A 20,992-nucleotide genomic window follows, 5' to 3' on the forward strand; every position below is an offset into this window, starting at 1 on the left:
TTCTATGAGAACATTTCTGAATGGTACTCTGAAGGTTCCATTCAAACTACAAAAGACGTTGATCTTCAGGGAAGTAGAGAGAGAGAGAAAGAGACACGGATGAACTGACTCTCCAGCAGAAGGACCGGATTCCAACAGAAAAGATCACGACACATGGGTGTAAATATATATATTGATAGCAATTATTCCCCATTGAGTGAGCATTCATGTGCAAAGGATTAGCATTTCAATTAATATAATTATACTAGTACTGTATGTAGTGAGCCCTCTGTTCTTTCCCGCCTGTTCTCAGTCCACACCCACTTTCCTTTGTCCACCAAGCCATCATATCGGCTTAGCCCACTAGGGAACCTCCCCTATAATTTCCTTGTAACCATATCTACTGTTTGTGTATTTATGCATTTCTGTGATTATTTAGTTAGGAAATAAATTATTAAGACAATTGGTGTATGGATAATTCATAGTAAAGGCTGGGTTATGTCACAGGCGTCAAAATGAGTAGACCAAGGTGCAGCGTGGAATATGTTCATCTTGTAGTTTAATGAAGGAAATGAACACTTTACAAATTAAACAAAAAATGACAAACCGTGACGCAGAGAGGAAAACACACTACTCAAAATTAATCACCCACAAAAACAGGTGGGACAAACATCAACTCAAATATGACCTCCAATTTGAGGCAACGAGGATCAGCTGCCTCCAATTGGAGATCAACCCAAACAACCCCAACATAGAAATAGACAAACTAGAACTAAACATAGAAATAGACAACATAGAAAAAGTCCCCCTGACACACCCTGACCTACTCTACCATAGAAAATAACCACTCACTATGGTCAGGACGTGACAGGTTAGTGCAGATAACCATAACAGTCTTCACTTTTAATGATGCCAAAGACACGACATATTATGACGCCCCGTGCGAGGAATCTAAGATAGAACTGGACTTTGCTGTTGAATTAAAAATATACTGCTCAAAAAATAAAGGGAACACTTAAACAACACATCGTAGATCTGAATGAAAGAAATAATCTTATTAAAATACTTTTTTCTTTACATAGTTGAATGTGCTGACAACAAAATTACACAAAAATAATCAATGGAAATCCAATTTATCAACCCATGGAGGTCTGGATTTGGAGTCACACTCAAAATTAAAGTGGAAAACCACACTACAGGCTGATCCAACTTTGATGTAATGTCATTAAAACAAGTCAAAATGAGGCTCAGTAGTGTGTGTGGCCTCCACGTGCCTGTATGACCTCCCTACAACACCTGGGCATGCTCCTGATGAGGTGGCGGATGGTCTCCTGAGGGATCTCCTCCCAGACCTGGACTAAAGCATCCGCCAACTCCTGGACAGTCTGTGGTGCAACGTGGCGTTGGTGGATGGTGCGAGACATGATGTCCCAGATGTGCTCAATTAGATTCAGGTCTTGGGAACGGGCCAGTCCATAGCATCAATGCCTTCCTCTTGCAGGAACTGCCGACACACTCCAGCCACATGAGGTCTAGCATTGTCTTGCATTAGGAGGAACCCAGGGCCAACGGCACCAGCATATGGTCTCACAAGGGGTCTGAGAATCTCATCTCGGTACCTAATGGCAGTCAGGCTACCTCTGGCGAGCACATGGAGGGAAATTATGTGGATATATTGAAGCAACATCTGAAGACATCAGTCAGGAAGTTAAAGCTTGGTCGCAAATGGGTCTTCCAAATGGACAATGACCCCAAGCATACTTCCAAAGTTGTGGCAAAATGGCTGAAGGACAACAAAGTCAAGGTATTGGACTGGCCATCACAAAGCCCTTACCTCAATCCTATAGAAAATTTGTGGGCAGAACTGAAAAAGCATGTGCGAGCAAGGAGGCCTACAAACCTGACTCAGGTTCACCAGCACTGTCAGGAGGAATGGGCCAAAATTAACCCAACTTATTGTGGGAAGCTTGTGGAAGGCTACCCGAAACGTTTGACCCAAGTTAAACAATTTAAAGGCAATTTTACCAAATACTAATTGAGTGTATGTAAACTTCTGACCCACTGGGAATGTGATGAAAGAAATAAAATCTGAAATAAATCATTCTCTCTACTATTATTCTGACATTTCACATTCTTAAAATAAAGTTATGATCCTGACTGACCTAAGACAGGGAACTCTTACTATGATTAAATGTCAGTAATTGTGAAAAACTGAGTTTAAATTTATTTGGCTAAGGTGAATGTAAAATTCCGACTTCAACTGTGCATCTTGGACTGTACAGCCTAAGCTAGAGATTTTTCACCCATGACATGGGGTATCAGCATTTCAGTGACACTCAGAGAACACAACTATGTAGAGTTTACAGAATTATTATTGTCTTATTTTTTTGTGAAGTGCATTAGCAAAAAGATTAGTCCTTTCTTTAAAACAAAATGCAATTTACCACTTGGCTATCTTTATATCACCCTGTCACGGGTTTTTCTCTTCAACACCACTTCATAAGATCACACGCTGAAAACACTTATTTTATTGATGTAGAATAGGCATGAGATTTGAAATGAGTATTTGGTTTAATGTTGTATATGAATGTAACTCAGTTGTCCTGATACGAGCGTCCTATTCTTGTTTAGAAACAAGGAATATTACTCAGACTCAGAAGTTACTTATTAACAGTATGACTAACATGATGATTAACAGTCATTTGTTGTAATCTTGTCTTATCATCTTTTGTGTTTGAATGAGGACTTGAAACCACAAGCCTGGTGCTACCTACTGAGACTAGAATCTAATGTAAAAATAATGTCAACAAGAATCAACCTCAGTGATCTCATTCACACTGAACTACTTGACTGTAATGCCAAATATCAGGGTTAATGTGGAACTTAGTCTTTAGACTGAATCAGCCTCCAGAGGGAGCCCCTTGACCGTTCATTCTAGAATATGAGTATAGTATGTGATGTCTGGGACGACAGACTACAGGCTAGGTTATTCATTACACAAGGGTAATTAATGCAGCCAACTGGTTAGCCCTTTGACCTCCTCTCTCTTACTTATAAAGTACCCAGTTCTGTAAAAAATACTTGAAAGTACTACTTAAGTAGTTTTTGTGTTATCTGTACTTTACTATTTCTATTTTTGACAACTTTTACTTCACTACATTCCTAAAGAAAATGATATACTTTTTACTCCATACATTTTACCTGGCACCCAAAAGTACTCGTTACATTTTGAATGCTTAGCAGGACAGGAAAATGGTCTAATTCACACACTTATCAAGAGAACATCCCTGGTCATCCCTACTGCCTCAAATCTGGCAGATTCACTGAAGACATGCTTTGTTTGTAAATGATGTCTGAGTGTTAAAGCTTTCCACTGGCTATCCGTAAATTTAAAAAACTAGAAAATGGTGTTGTCTGGTTTGCTTAATATAAGGAATTTGAAATGATTTATTCTTTAACTTTTGATTCTAAAGTATAATTTAGCAATTCCATTTACTTTTGATACTGAAGTATATTTACAACAAAACACATTTAGTAGGATTTCAAGTAGGATTTTACTGGGTGACTTTGGGTACTTTTTCCATTACTGAAAGTACCTACATTACAGTGGTACTATAAGAAATAGTGTTTTGAAGATCTTTTTAGTCATGACTGCTCTTACTTTCACTCTTCAGTCTCCTCCAGAGGGAGCCTCTGAACCATATATTTGGAAGTTAAGTTAAGTTAAAGATTAATATCCAAGTTGGTGTTTATTGTGGTCTATTTATAGTAAATAAAGGCATTCTAACTTTAAAACCCACCTGACTGCTTGAAACTTAGTTTCTTTAAACCATTTCACACTTTTGTTGGATTCGATTTAACCTGTTGTTTTTTTCTATGATTCTCCATTTCAGCTCACCGGTGGAAGCTCCCGACACATTGACTGCTCAAGGATATCCAAAGTCTATTGATGGTTAAACATTAATCATTGTTAAACATTAATCATTGTAATAAAATGCTCCACAGAGAAAAGGAAAGAGTTTGACTTATTTTCAACAGACTCTCCATTTTAAACTTGCTGTGGTAGCGTACAGGTAACAATTGTTACCCATTCATTCCAAAACGCTATATATCAATTTTCAGAAATGTTAGTAAATTCACTTTACTGTTTCAAGAAATTATGATCGAGATTGGTGTGGTGTGTTTTTTCACTATTTAATCATGCCTTGGGGTTGTTCAATGACATACATGCATTTGTTTAAAATCTATCACTTGATGGTTACATTTCAGAGTCAAATGATTTTAGTTTTTTTTATTGGTACAAAATGCTATATATCCTTCTCACTCTCAGGGAACAAAGAAGTACTGCTAGTAGTACTGCTAGGTTATACAAAGTCAAATGAAACAAATAAAACATTTTATATGAACTGGACAAATTATACATTTGTGACATCATAAATAAATAGTATTCAATACAGTAACATGAGATCTGTACTGTATGTAAAACATTTACTTTTGACATTTTAGTCATTTAGCAGATGCTCTTACCCAGAGTGACTTACAGTGCCTTGCAAAAGTATTCATCCCCCTTGGTGTTTTTCCTATTTTGTTGCATTACAGCCTGTAATTTAAATTGATTTTTATTTGGATTTCATGTGATGGACATACACAAAATATTCCAAATTGGTGAATTGAAATTAAAACAAGAACTTGTTTCATAAAATTCCAAAAATTCTAAAACGAAAAAGTGGTGTGTGCATATGTGTCACGACTTCAGCCAAAGTCGGTCCCTCTCCTTGTTCGGGCGACGTTCGGCGGTCGACGTCACCGGCCTTCTAGCCATCGCCGATCCACTTTTCATTTTCCATTTGTTTTGTCTTTGTCTTACACACCTGGTTCAATTCCCCAATTACTTGTTCCTTATTTAACCCTTTGCTCCCCCATGGTTGTTTGTGAGTAATAGTTTGTTGTATTGCAGTCCGTATTTGTGGCCTTGTATTTATACGACGTGTATTGTGATATATTTGAGTAAAATTGCTATCATTACTCATATCTGCTGTCCTGCGCCTGACTCATCTCACCAGCTACACACAGACGAATTACAAAATGTATTCACCCCTTTGCTATTAAGCCCCTAAATAACATCTGGTGCAACCAATTACCTTCAGAAGTCATATAATTAGTTAAATAAAGTCCACTTGTGTGCAATCTAAGTGTCACATGATCTCAGTATATATACACCTTTTCTGAAAGGCCCCAGAGTCTGCAACACCACTAAGCAAGGGGCACCACCAAGCAAGTGGCACCATGAAGACCAAGGAGCTCTCCAAACAGGTCAGAGACAAAGTTCTGGGGAAGTACAGATCAGTGTTGAGTTATAAAAAAATATCCTAAACTTTGAACATCCCACGGAGTACCATTAAATCCATTATTTAAGAATATGGCACCACAACAAACCTGCCAAGAGATGGCCGCCCACCAAAACTCACGAACCAGGCAAGGAGGGCATTAATCAGAGAGGCAACAAAGAGACCAAAGATAACCCTGAAGGAGCTGCAAAGCTCCACAGCGGAGATTGGAGTATCTGTCCATGGGACCACTTTAAGCCGTACACTCCACAGAACTGGGCTTTATGGAAGAGTAGCCAGAAAAAAAGCCATTGCTTAAAGAAAAAAATAAGCAAACACGTTTGGTGTTTGCCAAAAGGCATGTGGGAGACCCCCCAAACATATGGAAGAAGGTACTCTGGTCAGATGAGACTAAAATTTTGCTTTTTGGCCATCAAGGAAAACGCTATGTCTGGCGCAAACCCTACACCTCTCATCAACCCGTTGGCAGCATCATGCTGTGGGGATGTTTTTCATCGGCAGGGACTGGGAAACTGGTCAGAATTGAAGGAATGATGGATGGCACTAAATACATAGAAATTCTTGAGGGAAACCTGTTTCAGTCTTCCAGAAATTTGAGACATGGACGGAAGTTCACCTTCCAGCAGGACAATGACCCTAAGCATACTGCTAAAGCAACACTCGAGTGGTTTAAGGGGAAACATTTAAATGTCTTGGCATGGCCTAGTCAAAACCCAGACCTCAATCCAAGTGAGAATCTGTGGTATGACTTAAAGATTGCTGTACACCAACAGACCCCATCCAACTTGAAGGAGCTGGAACAGTTTTGCCTTGAAGAATGGGTGCAAATCCCAGTGGCTAGATGTACCAAGCTTATAGAGACATACCCCAAGAGACTTGCAGCTGTAATTGCTGCAAAGGTGGCTCTACAAAGTATTGACTTTGGGGGGGGGTGAATAGTTATGCACGCTCAAGTTTTCAGTTTTCAGTTCTTATTTCTTGTTTGTTTCACAAGAAAAAATATTTTGCATCTTCAAAGTGGTAGGCATGTGTAAATCAAATGATACAAACCCCCCAAAAAATCAATTTTAATTCCAGGTTGTAAGGCAACAAAATAGGAAAAATGCCAAGGGGGGTGAATACTTTCGCAAGCCACTGTACAGTAAGTGCAATCATCTTAAAATAGCTAGGTATGACAACCACATATCACAGTCAAATATACAGGATACAAACATGCCAATGGCCTGGCATGACAGAACACTACCACTCAACACTCCCTGCAACTCTTCTGCAGTAAAACCTCGCAATCCCAAGTACATAGCTGCAGCTGTCACCATAACCACTGTTTTCTATGAGTTGCGTTCCATTTCCTAAAGTAGAGTTGACCACCATGGATATGAACGCTAAGAAACCTACCTCACTGAAACACATATTATTCCTATCACTCTTTATTGACCTCTCAGGATCCCTCGCCATGTACCCACCTTTCTCTACAACTCCCTTCACTGCCTCAGCATATGACACCTTCTGTACTACTCTGACCCTGGCAACCTCAACCTGCCTTTCTCTCACCGGCCACCTCCGATTTCCAGCACTATGGGCACCCTCAAAGCTAACACACACAACTACACATTCCTTTGTTTTGTGCCCTTGTCACGTCCTGACCAGTAAAAGGGGTTATTAGTTATTGTAGTTTGGTCAGGACGTGGCAGGGGGTGTTTGTTTAGAGTGTCTCTGGGTTTTTTGGTTTATGTTCTAGGTTAGTGTTTTTCTATGTTCAGTCTAGTTTTTCTACTTCTATGTTTAGGGTTTGTTGATTGACCTTCAATTGGAGGCAGCTGTTCCTCATTGCCTCTGATTGAAGGTCCTATGTATAGGGGTGTTTGTGCTATGGGGGTTTGTGGGTAGTTGTCTCCTGTTTTGTGTCTGTGCACCTGACAGGACTGTTTAGTGTCGTTTGTTGTTTTGTATACGTGTTTCATTTGTTTTTCCTTCTTTTATTAAAAATAAAGAAGATGAGTATACACGTTCCTGCTGCACCTTGGTCCAATCCTTACGACGGCCGTTACAGCCCTCCTGCACACTTCTCACATTTAGGAATCTCCTTCCTACACAATGCAGCAACATGACCATAAGCTTGAAACCTATGACACCGTAATGGTTTCGGGGCAAAAGTTCTCACGTGATAACTAACACATTGTAAAATGGTGCTGATAGGGAGGGCAGCCGTGCTTCTAGCCCCTAGGCAACGTTGCAAAATTTAGTTTTTTTGTGTGTTATTTCTTACATTATTAGCCCAGATAATTTTTTGTGTTATTACATAAACTCAGGAAGAACTTTTGGATATCAGAGCAGCGGTAGCTCACTAGCATTACCAACATTACGACCAGGAATAGGATTTTCCCGAATCAGATCCTTTGTTTGTTCCACCAAGGGCAATTGAACTGTTTCCTGAAGCTGATCCAAAACATCGCCTGGCAGAGAAGAGGTACTTGAAGTGGACTACTAGTCGGTCTCAGGTGGCCGCACACCACCTTCCGCTTCCGAGTATATTACCCGCTAATGTTCAGTTGCTAGACAATAAAGTTCACACGCTCAGGGAAAGGATTTCCTTCCAGAGAGATATCAGGGATTGTAACATACTCTGTTTCACGGAAACTTGGCTCTCTCGGGTCCGTACTGCCAGTTGGGTTCTCAGTTCTTCGCACAGACAGGAATAAATATCTCTCCGGGATGTAGAAGGGCGGGGGTGTATGTTTCATGATTAACTACTCATGGTGTGATTGTGATAACATACATGAACTCAAGTCATTTTGTTCATCCGGCCTAGAATACCTCACAATCAAATGCTGACTGCATTACCTCCCAAGAGAATTCCCTTTGGTTATTGTCACAGCCGTGTATATTCTCCCTCAAACCGATACCAAGACGGCCCTCAAAGAACTTCACTGGACTATATGCACACTGGAAGCCACATATCCTGAGGCCACATTTATTGTAGCTGGGGATTTTAACAAAGCAAATTTGAGGAAAATGCTACCAAAGTTCTATCAACACATTGACTGTTGTACTCGCAGCTGAAACACTCGATCACTGCTACTCCAACTTCCGGGATGCCTACAATGCCCTCGTCCACCCTCCCTTTCGCTTCACCCGCAATAACATCTGTTAACCACTTGTATGTGACAAATACAATTTGATTTGATTTGACATCCTGTCCTAACTTTGTCGGGTAAAGACTCTGCATCAAAACTCATCAGGACAGACAAAGTCTTCTCTGTTTCATCACGCTCTCCACCGGTTCTGCATTGTACCAAACGGCAGGAGTCACATACACCAGGAATCTTACATTTCAGTTGCTCCTCTTCAACACTTAATGCCACCCAGCTATCACTCCTTTCAATGGCACCCTGCTCAGGAGTTCTTGTCCCTAGGCGCGTGGTTCGGAGCACCCGCTCCCTCTGGACAAAAGAAATGCAAAAGATCATCACAAGTCCATTTTGAGTTACATTCACCGACTCAGTAGTCCCCAACCTTTTCTCCACATGACCTGACACCACACATGGATCCGCCAGAAGTTTAGGATCAATTCTCTCCAAACATCTCACTCCAACTGGGCCAGAATCATCCTTATTATTATTGGGACGAGGCTCAACCTCGGCCATCTTCACCACAACTGCCACCGCAGGTAATTCATCATTTTCAACCTCCACTGAAGTGTTGTGATTTATCCAATGTCCTCACTTTGACTTCGGCATTGTTCCTTCTTCCTCAGTTTCCTTATCTGTCGTCAGAATACATTGTTTATTTGTGAGAAAACACATTGATATGAATTGCTGTATTTTCACAAATGGATGTCAATGCACAATTCATTCTAATTGCCCCCCCCCCCCCCAAAAAAATGTGATACCAAGTAAATTATTTGTATCTTCTGACCTTTTAAAACTGAATAAAAAAAATTGTAGACTTAATGAAACGTGATTAACAGGACCTGGTTTTATGTTCCATGTCAGGTGCATCATGGGAACTTTGTTCCGGCAAGGCTGTTTGTTAACATTCCTCATCTTCTTTAATGCCTGTTCATCTGTTGCAGGTAATTAAGATTACAAGTAATCTTTTATCCATGTAACCATTTACCTACAACTACAACTTAAATATAATAAACACAATTAAATGTGTCAGGGGTTTTGTTTGATATTGACTGCATTGCAGTTGGCGATTGCAGAGTGAGTGATCTACAAATAATCTTGCATCTAAAAACCTGTTTAGGATAGGGGGCAGTATTTTCACGGCCGGATAGAAAACATACCCGATTTAATCTGGTTATTACTACTGCCCAGAAACTAGAATATGCATATAATTATTTGATTTGGATAGAAAACACCCTAAAGTTTCTAAAACTGTTTGAATGGTGTCTGTGAGTATAACAGAACTCATATGGCAGGCCAAAACCTGAGAAGATTCCATACAGGAAGTGCCCTGTCTGACCATTTCTTGTCCTTCTATAGCCTCTTTATCGAAAATAGAGGATCTCTGCTGTAACGTGACATTTTCTAAGGCTCCCATAGGCTCTCAGAAGGTGCCAGAATGGGGAATGATGACTCTGCAGTCCCTGGGCGAAAAACAGTAGGGGTTTTGGAAAGTGGTCGTTCTGAGAACAATGACACGAGGTGCGTGCGTGCATGTGAAGACTCCATTTTCTATTTTCAGTGTTTGAACGAAAACAAGGTTTCCCGGTTGGAATATTATCGCTATTTTACGAGAAAAATCGCATAAAAATTGATTTTAAACAGCGTTTGACATGCTTCGAAGTACGGTAATGGAATATTTAGATTTTTTTTGTCACGATACGCGCCGGCGCATCACCCTTCGGATAGTGTCTTGAACGCAAGAACAAAACGCAGCTATTTGGATATAACTATGGATTATTTGGAACCAAAACAACATTGGGTGTTGAAGTAGAAGTCCTGGGAGTGCATTCTGACGAAGAACAGCAAAGGTAATCCAATTTTTCTAATAGTAAATCTGAGTTTGGTGAGTGCCAAACTTGGTGGGTTTCAAAATAGCTAGCCATGATGGCCGGGCTATCTATTCAGAATATTGCAAAATGTGCTTTCACCGAAAAGCTATTTTAAAATCGGACACCGCGATTGCATAAAGGAGTTCTGTATCTATAATTCTTAAAATAATTGTTTTGTTTCTTGTGAACGTTTATCGTGAGTAATTTAGTAAATTCACCGGAAGTTTTCGGTGGGTATGCTAGTTCTGAACGTCACATACTAATGTAAAAAGCTGTTTTTTGATATAAATATGAACTTGATTGAACAAAACATGCATGTATTGTATAACATAATGTCCTAGGTGTGTCATCTGATGAAGATCATCAAAGGTTAGTGCTGCATTTAGCTGTGGTTTGGGTTTATGTGACATTATATGCTAGCTTGAAAAATGGGTGTGTGATTATTTCTGGCTGGGTACTCTCCTGACATAATCTAATGTTTTGCTTTCGTTGTAAAGCCTTTTGAAATCGGACAATGTGGTTAGATAAAGGAGAGTCTTGTCTTTAAAATGGTGTAAAATGGTGTAAAATAGTCATATGTTTGAAAAATTGAAGTTTTGGGATTTTTGAGGTGTTTGTAATTCGCGCCACGCTCTATCATTGGATATTGGCGAGGTGTTCCGCTAGCGGAACATCTAGATGTAAGAGGTTTTAAGTAACAACTTATGTAAATGCATCACCAATTTGATGCTCTTGAACATTATTGTCATGTTGTATTCAGCAGGTCTTACTAATAAGTTAGCCTATTGATAAAAAATCTAGATGTCTATTTCTTTGGTATTAGTGGTATACTGTGTACATTAGTATGATGGTCACTTATGTTAAAAGGAAACTTTGTGTAAATGTCTTAATACATTATTGCCCAATATGAGCCGCTCTTATCTTTGTGTCCTTCAGACTGATAACACTTTCTCCTCTCTCCACTCAGATAAGCAGCTTGTCGTCCCTCCTGACCCTGTAGTTACCTCTGCTGGTTATGACGTCATCCTTCCCTGTCACCTGTCTCCTCAAACCAGTGCTGTTAACATGGAAATCAGGTGGTGGAAGGAGAATTAGAGTGAATTACTAGAGTGTTCACTAAGGAGTCACTGCTGCTGAACAATGTCATGGCTTCTGAAAGGGGAAGCTACAAATGCCAAGCCAGCTGCATGGACTGGATTCAGGAACTGCCTGTTGTGCTACAGGTTAAACGTAAGTAAATAAGAACTCATTCAGTAAGAGGATCAATTTAATCTTTTCATGTCTAGTGCAGAATCATCAAAGCAGATCAACAGAATGTAGAGTATTTTAGATTTTACAATAGGGTAAAACTATTCTTTCATCTGTTTCTTTACAGAGCAGGGCAGTGTCCTCAGGATCTCCATGAGGAAGCACAACAGAGTGTTCATCCAGCTCAGCTGTAGCTCAGAGAACTGGTACCCAGAGTCTCACATGCTGTGGACGGACAGCAGTGGGAAGGAGATCAGCTCAGCAGAGACAGAGAGACCCAAACAGAAGGAGGGGGGTGACCTGTACTCCATCACCAGTCACATGAGATTAGGGATGGACCAACTGGAGGGGGTCACCTGTGTGGTGATGTCACAGTACCAGGGAACCAAGATGGAGTCTACACTGCAGATGACTGGTGAGTTTAGGAACTTTAGGCCCGTGGACCAATTATAAAAATAAATATAAGTCAGTTGGGGTGTCAACTTACTGTTTACAGTTATAATAATACACAAGGTGCATTTTCGAAATTTGGTTGTGCATCAGCAGTCACTCAATTAGCCCATGTCAGCAAACATTTATTTAAAATAAAAAAATATTTCACCTTTATTTAACCAGGTAGGCAAGTTGAGAACAAGTTCTCATTTACAACTGTGACCTGGCCAAGATAAAGCAAAGCAGTTCGACACATACAACAACACAGTTACACATGGAGTAAAACAAACATACAGTCAATAATACAGTAGAAAAATAAGTCTATATACAATGTGAGCAAATGAGGTGAGATAAGGGAGGTAAAGGCAAAAAAAGGCCATGGTGGCGAAGTAAATACAATATAGCAAGTAAAACACTGGAATGGTAGATTTGCAGTGGAAGTAAGTGCAAAGTAGAAATGGAAATAATGGGGTGCAAAGGAGCAAAATAAATAAATAAATAAATACAGTAGGGGAAGAGGTAGTTGTTTGGGCTAAATTTCCTCTACTGTATATTACAGAGCTTATCAAAAAGACAGAGGAACTCCCTGATAAGGATAAGTTAATGGGTACATATTATGTTTTTTACAGTTGATGGACCTGTCACGGTTGTTTAATGAAGGAGCGGACCAAAGCGCAGCATGTGTATCGTTCCACATTTTATTATCACTGTGAAACTATGCAAGACATAAAAATAAACTAATAAACAAAACAACAAACCGTGACGAACTACTACCTACTCAAAACAATCTCCCACAAAACCCAGGTGGGAAAAACAACTACTTAAGTATGATCTCCAATTAGAGACAACGATGACCAGCTGCCTCTGATTGGAGATCATCCCAAAAACAACAACATAGAAATACAGAAACTAGAACATAACATAGAAAATCTAAACTAGACAAAACCCCGTCACGCCCTGACCTACTCTACCATAGAAAATAAAAGCTTCTATGGTCAGGACGTGACAGGACCATTATTTATTTAATAAGTATTAAAAGTGAGTTTGATACAGCAACATGTATTGTGTTTTTACAGGAATTACTGAAACAATCCCAGACTCTGGTAACTATCGGCTTCTTTCATATTAATGCTGCACAAACTTCAAGTGATTTGTCATCTAAATATATAATCCATGCAGTTTTGTTTTCATATATACAGTGTGGTACGGAATTATTGACACCCTTGATAAAGATGAGCAACAATGACTGTATAAAATAAATAATTCAAATACTGAATAAGATTGTATGCTCAAAGAAATTGGGAAATTATATTATTTAATAGTAATACAATTGCTCAGAGAAATAGATTTTGCTGAACAAGTACTATTGTTTTTGTGAAAAATAGAGGTCAAGATAGAGGTCAAAATTATTGACACACCTGCTTTCAATACATTTCAATACCTTGTGAGGATTACGACTGAGCCTTTTTCTAAAATGTTTTTTGAGTTGGAAAACACATTGTAAGGGCTCTCCATGCAGAAACCTTTCAGATCTTTGATATTGTTCATCTGGACTCCATCTTCAATTCAAACCATAGGTTTTCAATGGGTTTCAAGTCCGGACACTGAGATTGTCCATGCAAAATGTTGATTTTGTGACCAATTAACCATTTGTGGATTGTGACACGTGCTTAGGGTCATTGTCTTGCTGAAAGGTCCACTTGCAGCCAAGTGTCAGCCTCCTGGCAGAGGCAACCAGGTTTTTGGCTAAAATGTCATGGTACTGGGTACATTTCATGATGCCGTTACACCTTAACAAGGGCCTCAGGACCAGTGGAACAAAATAACCCCATAACATCAAAGATCCACCATATTTTACAGTAGTTATGGGGTTATTTTCTGCTCATGTATTCTCATTTTGACACCAAACCCACCACAGGTGTGTGTGGCCAAATAGCTCTATTTTCATGGCATCTGACCAAAGCATCGGTTCCAGTCCAAATGCCAATGTAGTTTACCAAAGTGCCAATGCCATTTAGCAAACTGCAGTTTTTTACATTTTATGAATGACATGAAAATAGAGCTCTTTGGCCACGTGCACCAGCGGTGGGTTTGGCGTTGAAATGAGAATGCATAAGCTGTAACGGCTGTCATGAGAGAGAGTAGACCAAGGTGCAGCGTAGTGTTCATCATTTAATATTTAATAAAGAAAGAACACTATACAAACAAAACAAGAAAACCGACAGCCAATAGTCCTGTCAGGTGCAAAACACTAACAGAAACAATTACCCACAAAACCCAAAGGAAAAACATGCTCCTTATGTGTGATTCCCAATCAGCAACAACACTCTACAGCTGTGCCTGATTGGAAGCCACACGGCCAAAATCAATGAAACAAACCAACATAGAAAAATGCACATAGAACGCCCACCCAATGTAACACCCTGGCCTAACCAAAATAAAGAACAAAAACCCCTCTCTATGGCCAGGGCGTTGCATAAGCAGAAAAGATGACTTCTTAGCGGGGACTGCAATTATTGACACCCTTGATAAAGACGAGCAATAATAACTGTATTCAATAAATACTGAGCTATATTGTATGTTCAAAAACATCCTGAAATGATATTATTTTATACAGATACAATTGCTCTGGGAAATAGATTTTGATGAACAAGTTATATATTTATTTTTTGTCAAAAAGGTAGGGGTCAACATTATTGACACCTATAAAGATTCTTATGAATAAAGTATTCAAAAGTTTAGTATTATGTCCCATATTCCTAGAACGCAATGACTCCATCAAGCTTGTGACTCTAAAAACTTGTTGGATACATTTTCACTTAGTTTTGGTTGTGTTTCAGATTATTTTGTGCCCAATCGAAGTTAATGGTAAATAATGTATTGTGTCATTTTGAGACACTTTTACTACAAATAAGAATAAAATGTGCTTTTATACACTTCTAATTGTATTCTTATATAAGTGACTCCAAAATGACACAATACATTATTTGTCATTAATTTCTATTGAGCACAAAATTATGTGAAACACAACCAAAACCATGTCTTTTGAAACATTTACAATAAAAGGGACTCCAAAATGACTCTCATAACCTCATAGTCATTGTATCATTTCAAATCCAAAGTGTTGGATTACAGAGCCAAAACAACCAAAAATGTGTCACTGTCCCAGTACTTTTGTGTGTGTATGTATATATATATCTATATACACTATAATTACTTTTCTTCTTCCATTACATAGTTCGGAGCTTGATTGTTATGAACCCTTTTATATTTCCTATGTGTCATGAAGTTTGGCGCTAATAGAATACACACACATGCGCGCATGCGCACACATACACACACATATCATTTTATGTTTCACTTTTAACATATGATCACATTTCCTACCACAAATAATATAAAATCAAACATCGTCATTGAATTTAATCTTTAATTTTATGTTTAATTTTTAACATTAATGTTATCACATTGCCTACCACAAATTCAATTAAATTGTATTGTTTTTTCAATGGTCATGCTATTTCATTATAGAACAAACATAACATGTTGAAATATGCTAATGTTATTGGATTCATATTTTGTGTTAAAATATCAGAATTCTTTTTAACATTGAAACAAAAATTACATTGACATTTTTTTTCAGTGGATGTGACTTTCAACCCTGACACTGCACGTCAAACTCTCTTTATCTGATGATAACAGATGTCTCAAATTTGGAGAATTCAAAGAAAAAAGGATTGTGAGAATTTCAAAGAAAAATGCAAAGGAAGCGGCAGCATGAAGTGTGAAAAAAAAACCAAAGAAGAAGACCCAGGGCCATTTGCAGGAAAACCTACAGAAAAGGGTATGTTAATTGTTTCAGGAAAAGACGATGACAAGAAAATTGGAATCTTTAACCAGAAAAATCAAAAGGGAAAAAACAAAGACGGTACTCTGAAGGTTGAAGAAGTACGCAAAGAGGCCACTGAAGTTAATAGAAAAATTCAAAGGCATTAAACATAAGTTTAAATATAATCAATGTGTCTTGGGAATGGAAGGGTATGAAAAAGGTACACATTACTGGGAGGTTGACCTGGGGAAGAAGACTCAGTGGAGTGTTGGGATCGCTCAGGAAACTGAGGGGAGAGACAACATCCAAATGCATCCAGACACTGGATTCTGGAGCATATGTTACAAAGATGGAGAACTGAAAACAGTTGAACAGTCTTCTACTTTCCTTCCCATTGAACTGAAACCTTAGAAGCTGGGAGTTTTAGTGGACTATGAGAGGGGACAGATAACATTTTTCAACTTGGAGAAGAGGTGCCACATCCACTCCTTCTATGGCATGTTTTCTAAGAAACTCTCACCTGTGGTACAAAGAGACAAACCCTCAACCTCCGAGAACTGTTAGTGTAAATAATGGAAGATGACAAAGTCATTGAAAACAAAGGTATTTTGAACCCAAAGCTTATTATTGGCACTTAATTTCAAGCTAAACATGTAAATCCTAAAATGTAGCTTTTACACATGTTAGTTTTGTAGTGTAGAATATACGCTGAGTGTACAAAATATTAACAACACCTTCCTAATTTTGCTTTCAGAACAGCCTCATTTCATTCTACAAGGTGTCTACATGCTTCCCATAGTTGTGTCAAGTTGTCTGGATGTCTTTTGGGTGGTGGACCATTCTTGATACACAAGGGAAACTGTTGAGCATTGAAAACACAGCAGTACTGCAATTCTTGACATATACAGGTGCACCTGACACCAGCTACCATTCCCCCATTCAAAGGCACTTAAATATTTTGTGTTGCCCATTCACCCTCTGAACCACACACATACACAATCAATTGTCTCAAGGCTTAAAAATCATTCTTTAACCTGTCTCCTCCCCTTCATCTACACTGATTGAAGTGGATTTAACAAGTGACATCAATAAGTCGTCATAGCTTTCACCTGTTCAGGAAAGAGAAGTTCTTAATGTTTTGTACACTCAGTGTTAAGCTATTTAAATATAAAGTCTTAGTTGTTTTTAGAATTGTATGACAATATAGAATAATTTACTCACTCACTGTAATTATGTGTTTAAAAAAAGCTTTTCACTCGCTGTACTCAATGCGGCAAAATATGTAAACGTGTAAACTTTTGTTACAATAATAAAAGGCATTTTAAAACTGGTCATGAACTGATCAAAGTACTTGTATGTTAGTGGATATTTGTTTAAAGGCCCAGAGGCCTCATTTGCAAAATATTATTCATTTTTACATTTCTCTGTAAGAGCATTTCTTAAATTATGAGACAAATGTCCTTATAATAATAAGCTTATAATACGATTTTTTTGTTTATTAATCAGATAATGTCATGCAGAATTTATGTAAATTCCATATTTGCATGTCAGGTTCACGATTTAGAAATACCATTGTTCCTGTAGATTTTGTTATATGCACAATTTACAATCAAATCTGTTGTTGCAAACATTTTATTAATGAGGTCCCAGACTAGCAGTCATGACTTTGTAAAGACGAAGGCCTCTAATGCAGAGTTGTGCTTACCAATGGCTGATTACAAACCTTCCCAATCTATACATTGTTATGTAAGAGCAGCATTAACTGATTGATCCTCATGATCACAAGGAATAAACTGATACACATCCATGTCTTAAAAGCAATATTACATTTTTCACAAATCAATACAGCGTACAGTAAATGTGCATGAAGGGAGGCATAACATTACCTATGCATTATGCATGATTTAGCTTATAATATCCTTGTGGTTTGAGAAAAACAACTAACATAGCTGTCCATTATTATTCAAGTCAAAGACAAAGAATATAAAGTCAATGTGAGAAAGCAACACATTTGTATAATAAGCAAAATGTATCATACAATTTAAACAACTCCAAGCAAATGTGTAAATATTACTGAAGTGACAATCATTAGTGATTGACCATCATTAGTGTAGTTAGACCACTCATGTTTAGCATTCCATCACAATAAACTAGCCTATTGACAGATGTGGAGGTGATAGTTAGGCTTTAGATTATTTCAATTTTTTAGTTTCAATTGACAAAATTCTGATTGGATCTATATCATTGTTCCAGGGTGAGAAAAGTGGGCAAACATCATCCTCATAACTTGGTCCATTGGTAAATGAGTAGATGAGTGAGCTGTCTTCTGCATTGTAGAAAGTCACCTTCCTTTCCTGATAATCCACATAGATACCCACTCGGTGTAGAGTTATTTCTTTAAAGACATCATCATCATCCATGAATGCTGTAAAGTCTTTGCCGTCGGAGATCCCGATTACCCAGAAGCCATTGGCTGGACTGAGAACCAACTGTCCTTTCCTGTTAGCTGTTGCCCTGGTAACACCAAGTACCCAGTCCTTTTTCTCCTTGACAGACACCTCCCAGTAGGCCCTCATAGCACGGCCCATACTGCCCAACACATATGGGGCTTCATCAAAATGCTTGTCAATGTCATTCTTGTCAATCTCTGTCTGTGGTTCTTGTTTTTGCTTCACCCACTCCACAACTTTCCCATTGTGTGATATCTTCAGCTGAGAGTGAGCTGTTTTTCTATCTAGAACAACATCCACTGATAATAACAAAAAAAAAGACAACCAATTATGTCATATTTGGTAAGACTTCATTTTCAGGTACACATATTAGCAACCGATTTGTGGTTCATAAGTGTATATAAGTAGCTAATAAGGCCCTGAGTATGTCTTACTAGCCATATAGTAGGCCTTAATCCAGTGTTTTCTTATTCAAACATTATACTTTGAAGGGGCAGTGCAGTCAAAAACTTGATTTCCACTATATGAAGTCAAAATAACACTCTGAAACTGTGGAAATTCTGAGAATGCCCTTTTAGTGTAAGAGCCTGGAATTTCAGCCAGTTCGGGTAGGATGGAGTTTTTGTCCCACAGCATGACATCACAATCTGATCTGATTCTTATTATCATCTATTATTTGCATAATGTATCCTCCTACTTTGAAGGGGCTAGCGAGGTAGGCTCTGAGTCTAGATGATCCTATCCACCAATCAACGCTGTGTATGTAAATATATTTACATTTGTATCATCATCAGACTGAGCATTTCATTGGCAAAACGAGTGTCAGGAAAATAAATGTTTTATATATATATATATACACACAATGTTATTTTCATGAAATAAACACATTTACCAGACATACAGTGATGATTTGAAATAAAAAATAAAAACTGCACTCTTAAAACTTTCACTCTTAAAGAGCAAGTTAGGTGAGATACAGATTGCTAGTAAGCTGTCTCAACATGGGACTAATAAACTAATACAATGTCTTTCCACATGCTAACCTCTCATCATTAACAATAACAGGGGAGGTTAGCATGTCTTGGAGGTATGATCTTTGACCCTCTGTAACTTTCTCACTCAAAAATTTTCACGATTCATTCAGGATTTTGCCTAATCATGGTAGCATCCACATGAATGTAGAAATGTTTTTATTCATATTTGATTCTTATTTGTAATAAAAGTGACTCCAAAATGACAAAATACATAATTTACCTTTCATTTCTATTGTGCACAACATAATTTTGGTTGAAGATCTGATAATATTCAGTGTAAATAATTTGTAAAACAGAGGAAATCAGAATGGGGGAAATACTTTTTCACAGCAGGGATGAATATTTAGATATAGAAAGAATATGATTAAAGCTGATTACCTTCATGTGAGCGTGCCTCTGGAAAAGAAAAGGAAACAGACCTGTTTAACATGTTTCAGTCTTATTATAGTTCTTAATTGAAGTGTCCTGTGACAAAATTATTATTTCCTATTGATATCAGCATGGTTAAGTAACCTTCATTTAGCCTCACCTTTCATTGAAACTGCCTTAGGCGTCTTGGGATGGGGAGAGGTACTTGTATCTGTAATGGCAGTATATCCATGTGACCAAACTGAACATTTACAGTCCCAGTTAAAAGTTTGAATACACCTACTCATTCAAGTTTTTATTTTCATTTGTACTATTTTCTACATTGTGATTTGTTAACCCTATCAGTCCCAAGGCCGCAGCAAAAATCGGCTTTTCCTTTATCTGACTTTCATTTATCTTAATGTCCAACCCTTATATTTAGTCTCACGATTAAGTGTTTTACCATTTTCTTTTCAGGACAACCAGGGCTACAAGTAGAACACGAAACAATTTGACATAAACAGTTGCACTCATGAGTTGTATTGACAAATGTCAATAATAGAAAAAGGTCAGCCAAAGCAACAACCTGATCAAATGAATGTATATGAACGCTGTAAGTACAGAAATGGTTTGCTCACAAGGAAATGAATATCCAACTAGTCAGTGACAACTATGTAGAGTTTGGAGTTTGTGACAGAAACTATGTGAGCTTATTAGTGTTATAGACACTATGTCCTGGGATTTCCTATGATGTTCACTATAGAACAACCCCTTACCTTCTATCAACTCTTGTGTAGCTTGTGAGTGTCATAGAGCAAAACATGTTACATGTGCATGTTTGTGAGAGTATCAGCTTTTCAACCCCCCAAGCCTCTTTGGGACCTGCCCTTGTCTCTTAAACACTGCTCTAGCTCAGCCCCCGTTAATCACACAGACTAATGGGTGGTATTTACGGATGTGGAAGAAATAAACAAGGAGTTTAAAAGGGGTTAAGAAGTCCAAAATGCGGCAGTGATATGGTGGGACTCATTGGGTTAAGTTAATTTATGTATCGTAAAAACAATGGTTAGTACTGATTAGCACATTACCACTATGTGGGAGGTCCAAATTCATATTCGTATCTGAAAAAAATACAATACAATTACAACACAAATAATATGAGAAAAGTAATACATCTCACAATTCACTCTTATTATAGTACTGTTATTTTTTTTTTTAAACTGTATTTGAAACAGATTCATTTCTGGTTGACTGTTGCTTATCCAAGATGTTCTTAATTGAAGTGTCCTGTGACAAAATTATTATTTCCTATTGATATCAGCATG

General features: G+C 38.1%; 2 protein-coding genes across 9 annotated transcripts in view; one reads left to right on the top strand and one right to left on the bottom strand.

The window, feature by feature from the left end:
* Positions 1–11,098: 11,098 nt before the first annotated feature.
* LOC145861782 (butyrophilin subfamily 3 member A2-like) lies at positions 11,099–12,136 on the top strand. Its single transcript, XM_082965246.1, has 2 exons — positions 11,099–11,556; positions 11,702–12,136. Exons 1-2 carry the CDS (start codon positions 11,472–11,474, stop codon positions 12,025–12,027), a joined length of 411 nt encoding a protein of 136 aa, XP_082821372.1. The 5' UTR covers positions 11,099–11,471; the 3' UTR covers positions 12,028–12,136.
* Positions 12,137–17,451: 5,315 nt separating this feature from the next.
* The window catches only part of LOC106577961 (ret finger protein-like 4A), a 65,522-nt gene continuing 61,981 nt past the window's right edge, over positions 17,452–20,992 (bottom strand). For 6 of the 8 annotated variants that reach the window (XM_045701467.2, XM_045701466.2, XM_045701465.2 and 3 more), the window contains 4 exons: positions 20,756–20,788; positions 19,849–19,899; positions 19,698–19,715; positions 17,452–18,584 (listed from right to left, as the gene is read on the bottom strand). In XM_045701467.2, coding sequence (XP_045557423.1) covers positions 18,028–18,584; positions 19,698–19,715; positions 19,849–19,899; positions 20,756–20,788 — 659 coding nt within the window. In that variant the 3' untranslated portion in view covers positions 17,452–18,027. The remainder of the gene's footprint in view (positions 18,585–19,697; positions 19,716–19,848; positions 19,900–20,755; positions 20,789–20,992) is intronic. The other 2 variants (XM_045701477.1, XM_045701470.1) reach the window with 1 other exon arrangement.

The sequence above is a fragment of the Salmo salar genome, chromosome 18 (genome assembly GCF_965601325.2).
Source record: "Salmo salar chromosome 18, fSalSal1, whole genome shotgun sequence".
In the NCBI taxonomy this organism is placed as follows: Eukaryota; Metazoa; Chordata; class Actinopteri; order Salmoniformes; family Salmonidae; genus Salmo; species Salmo salar.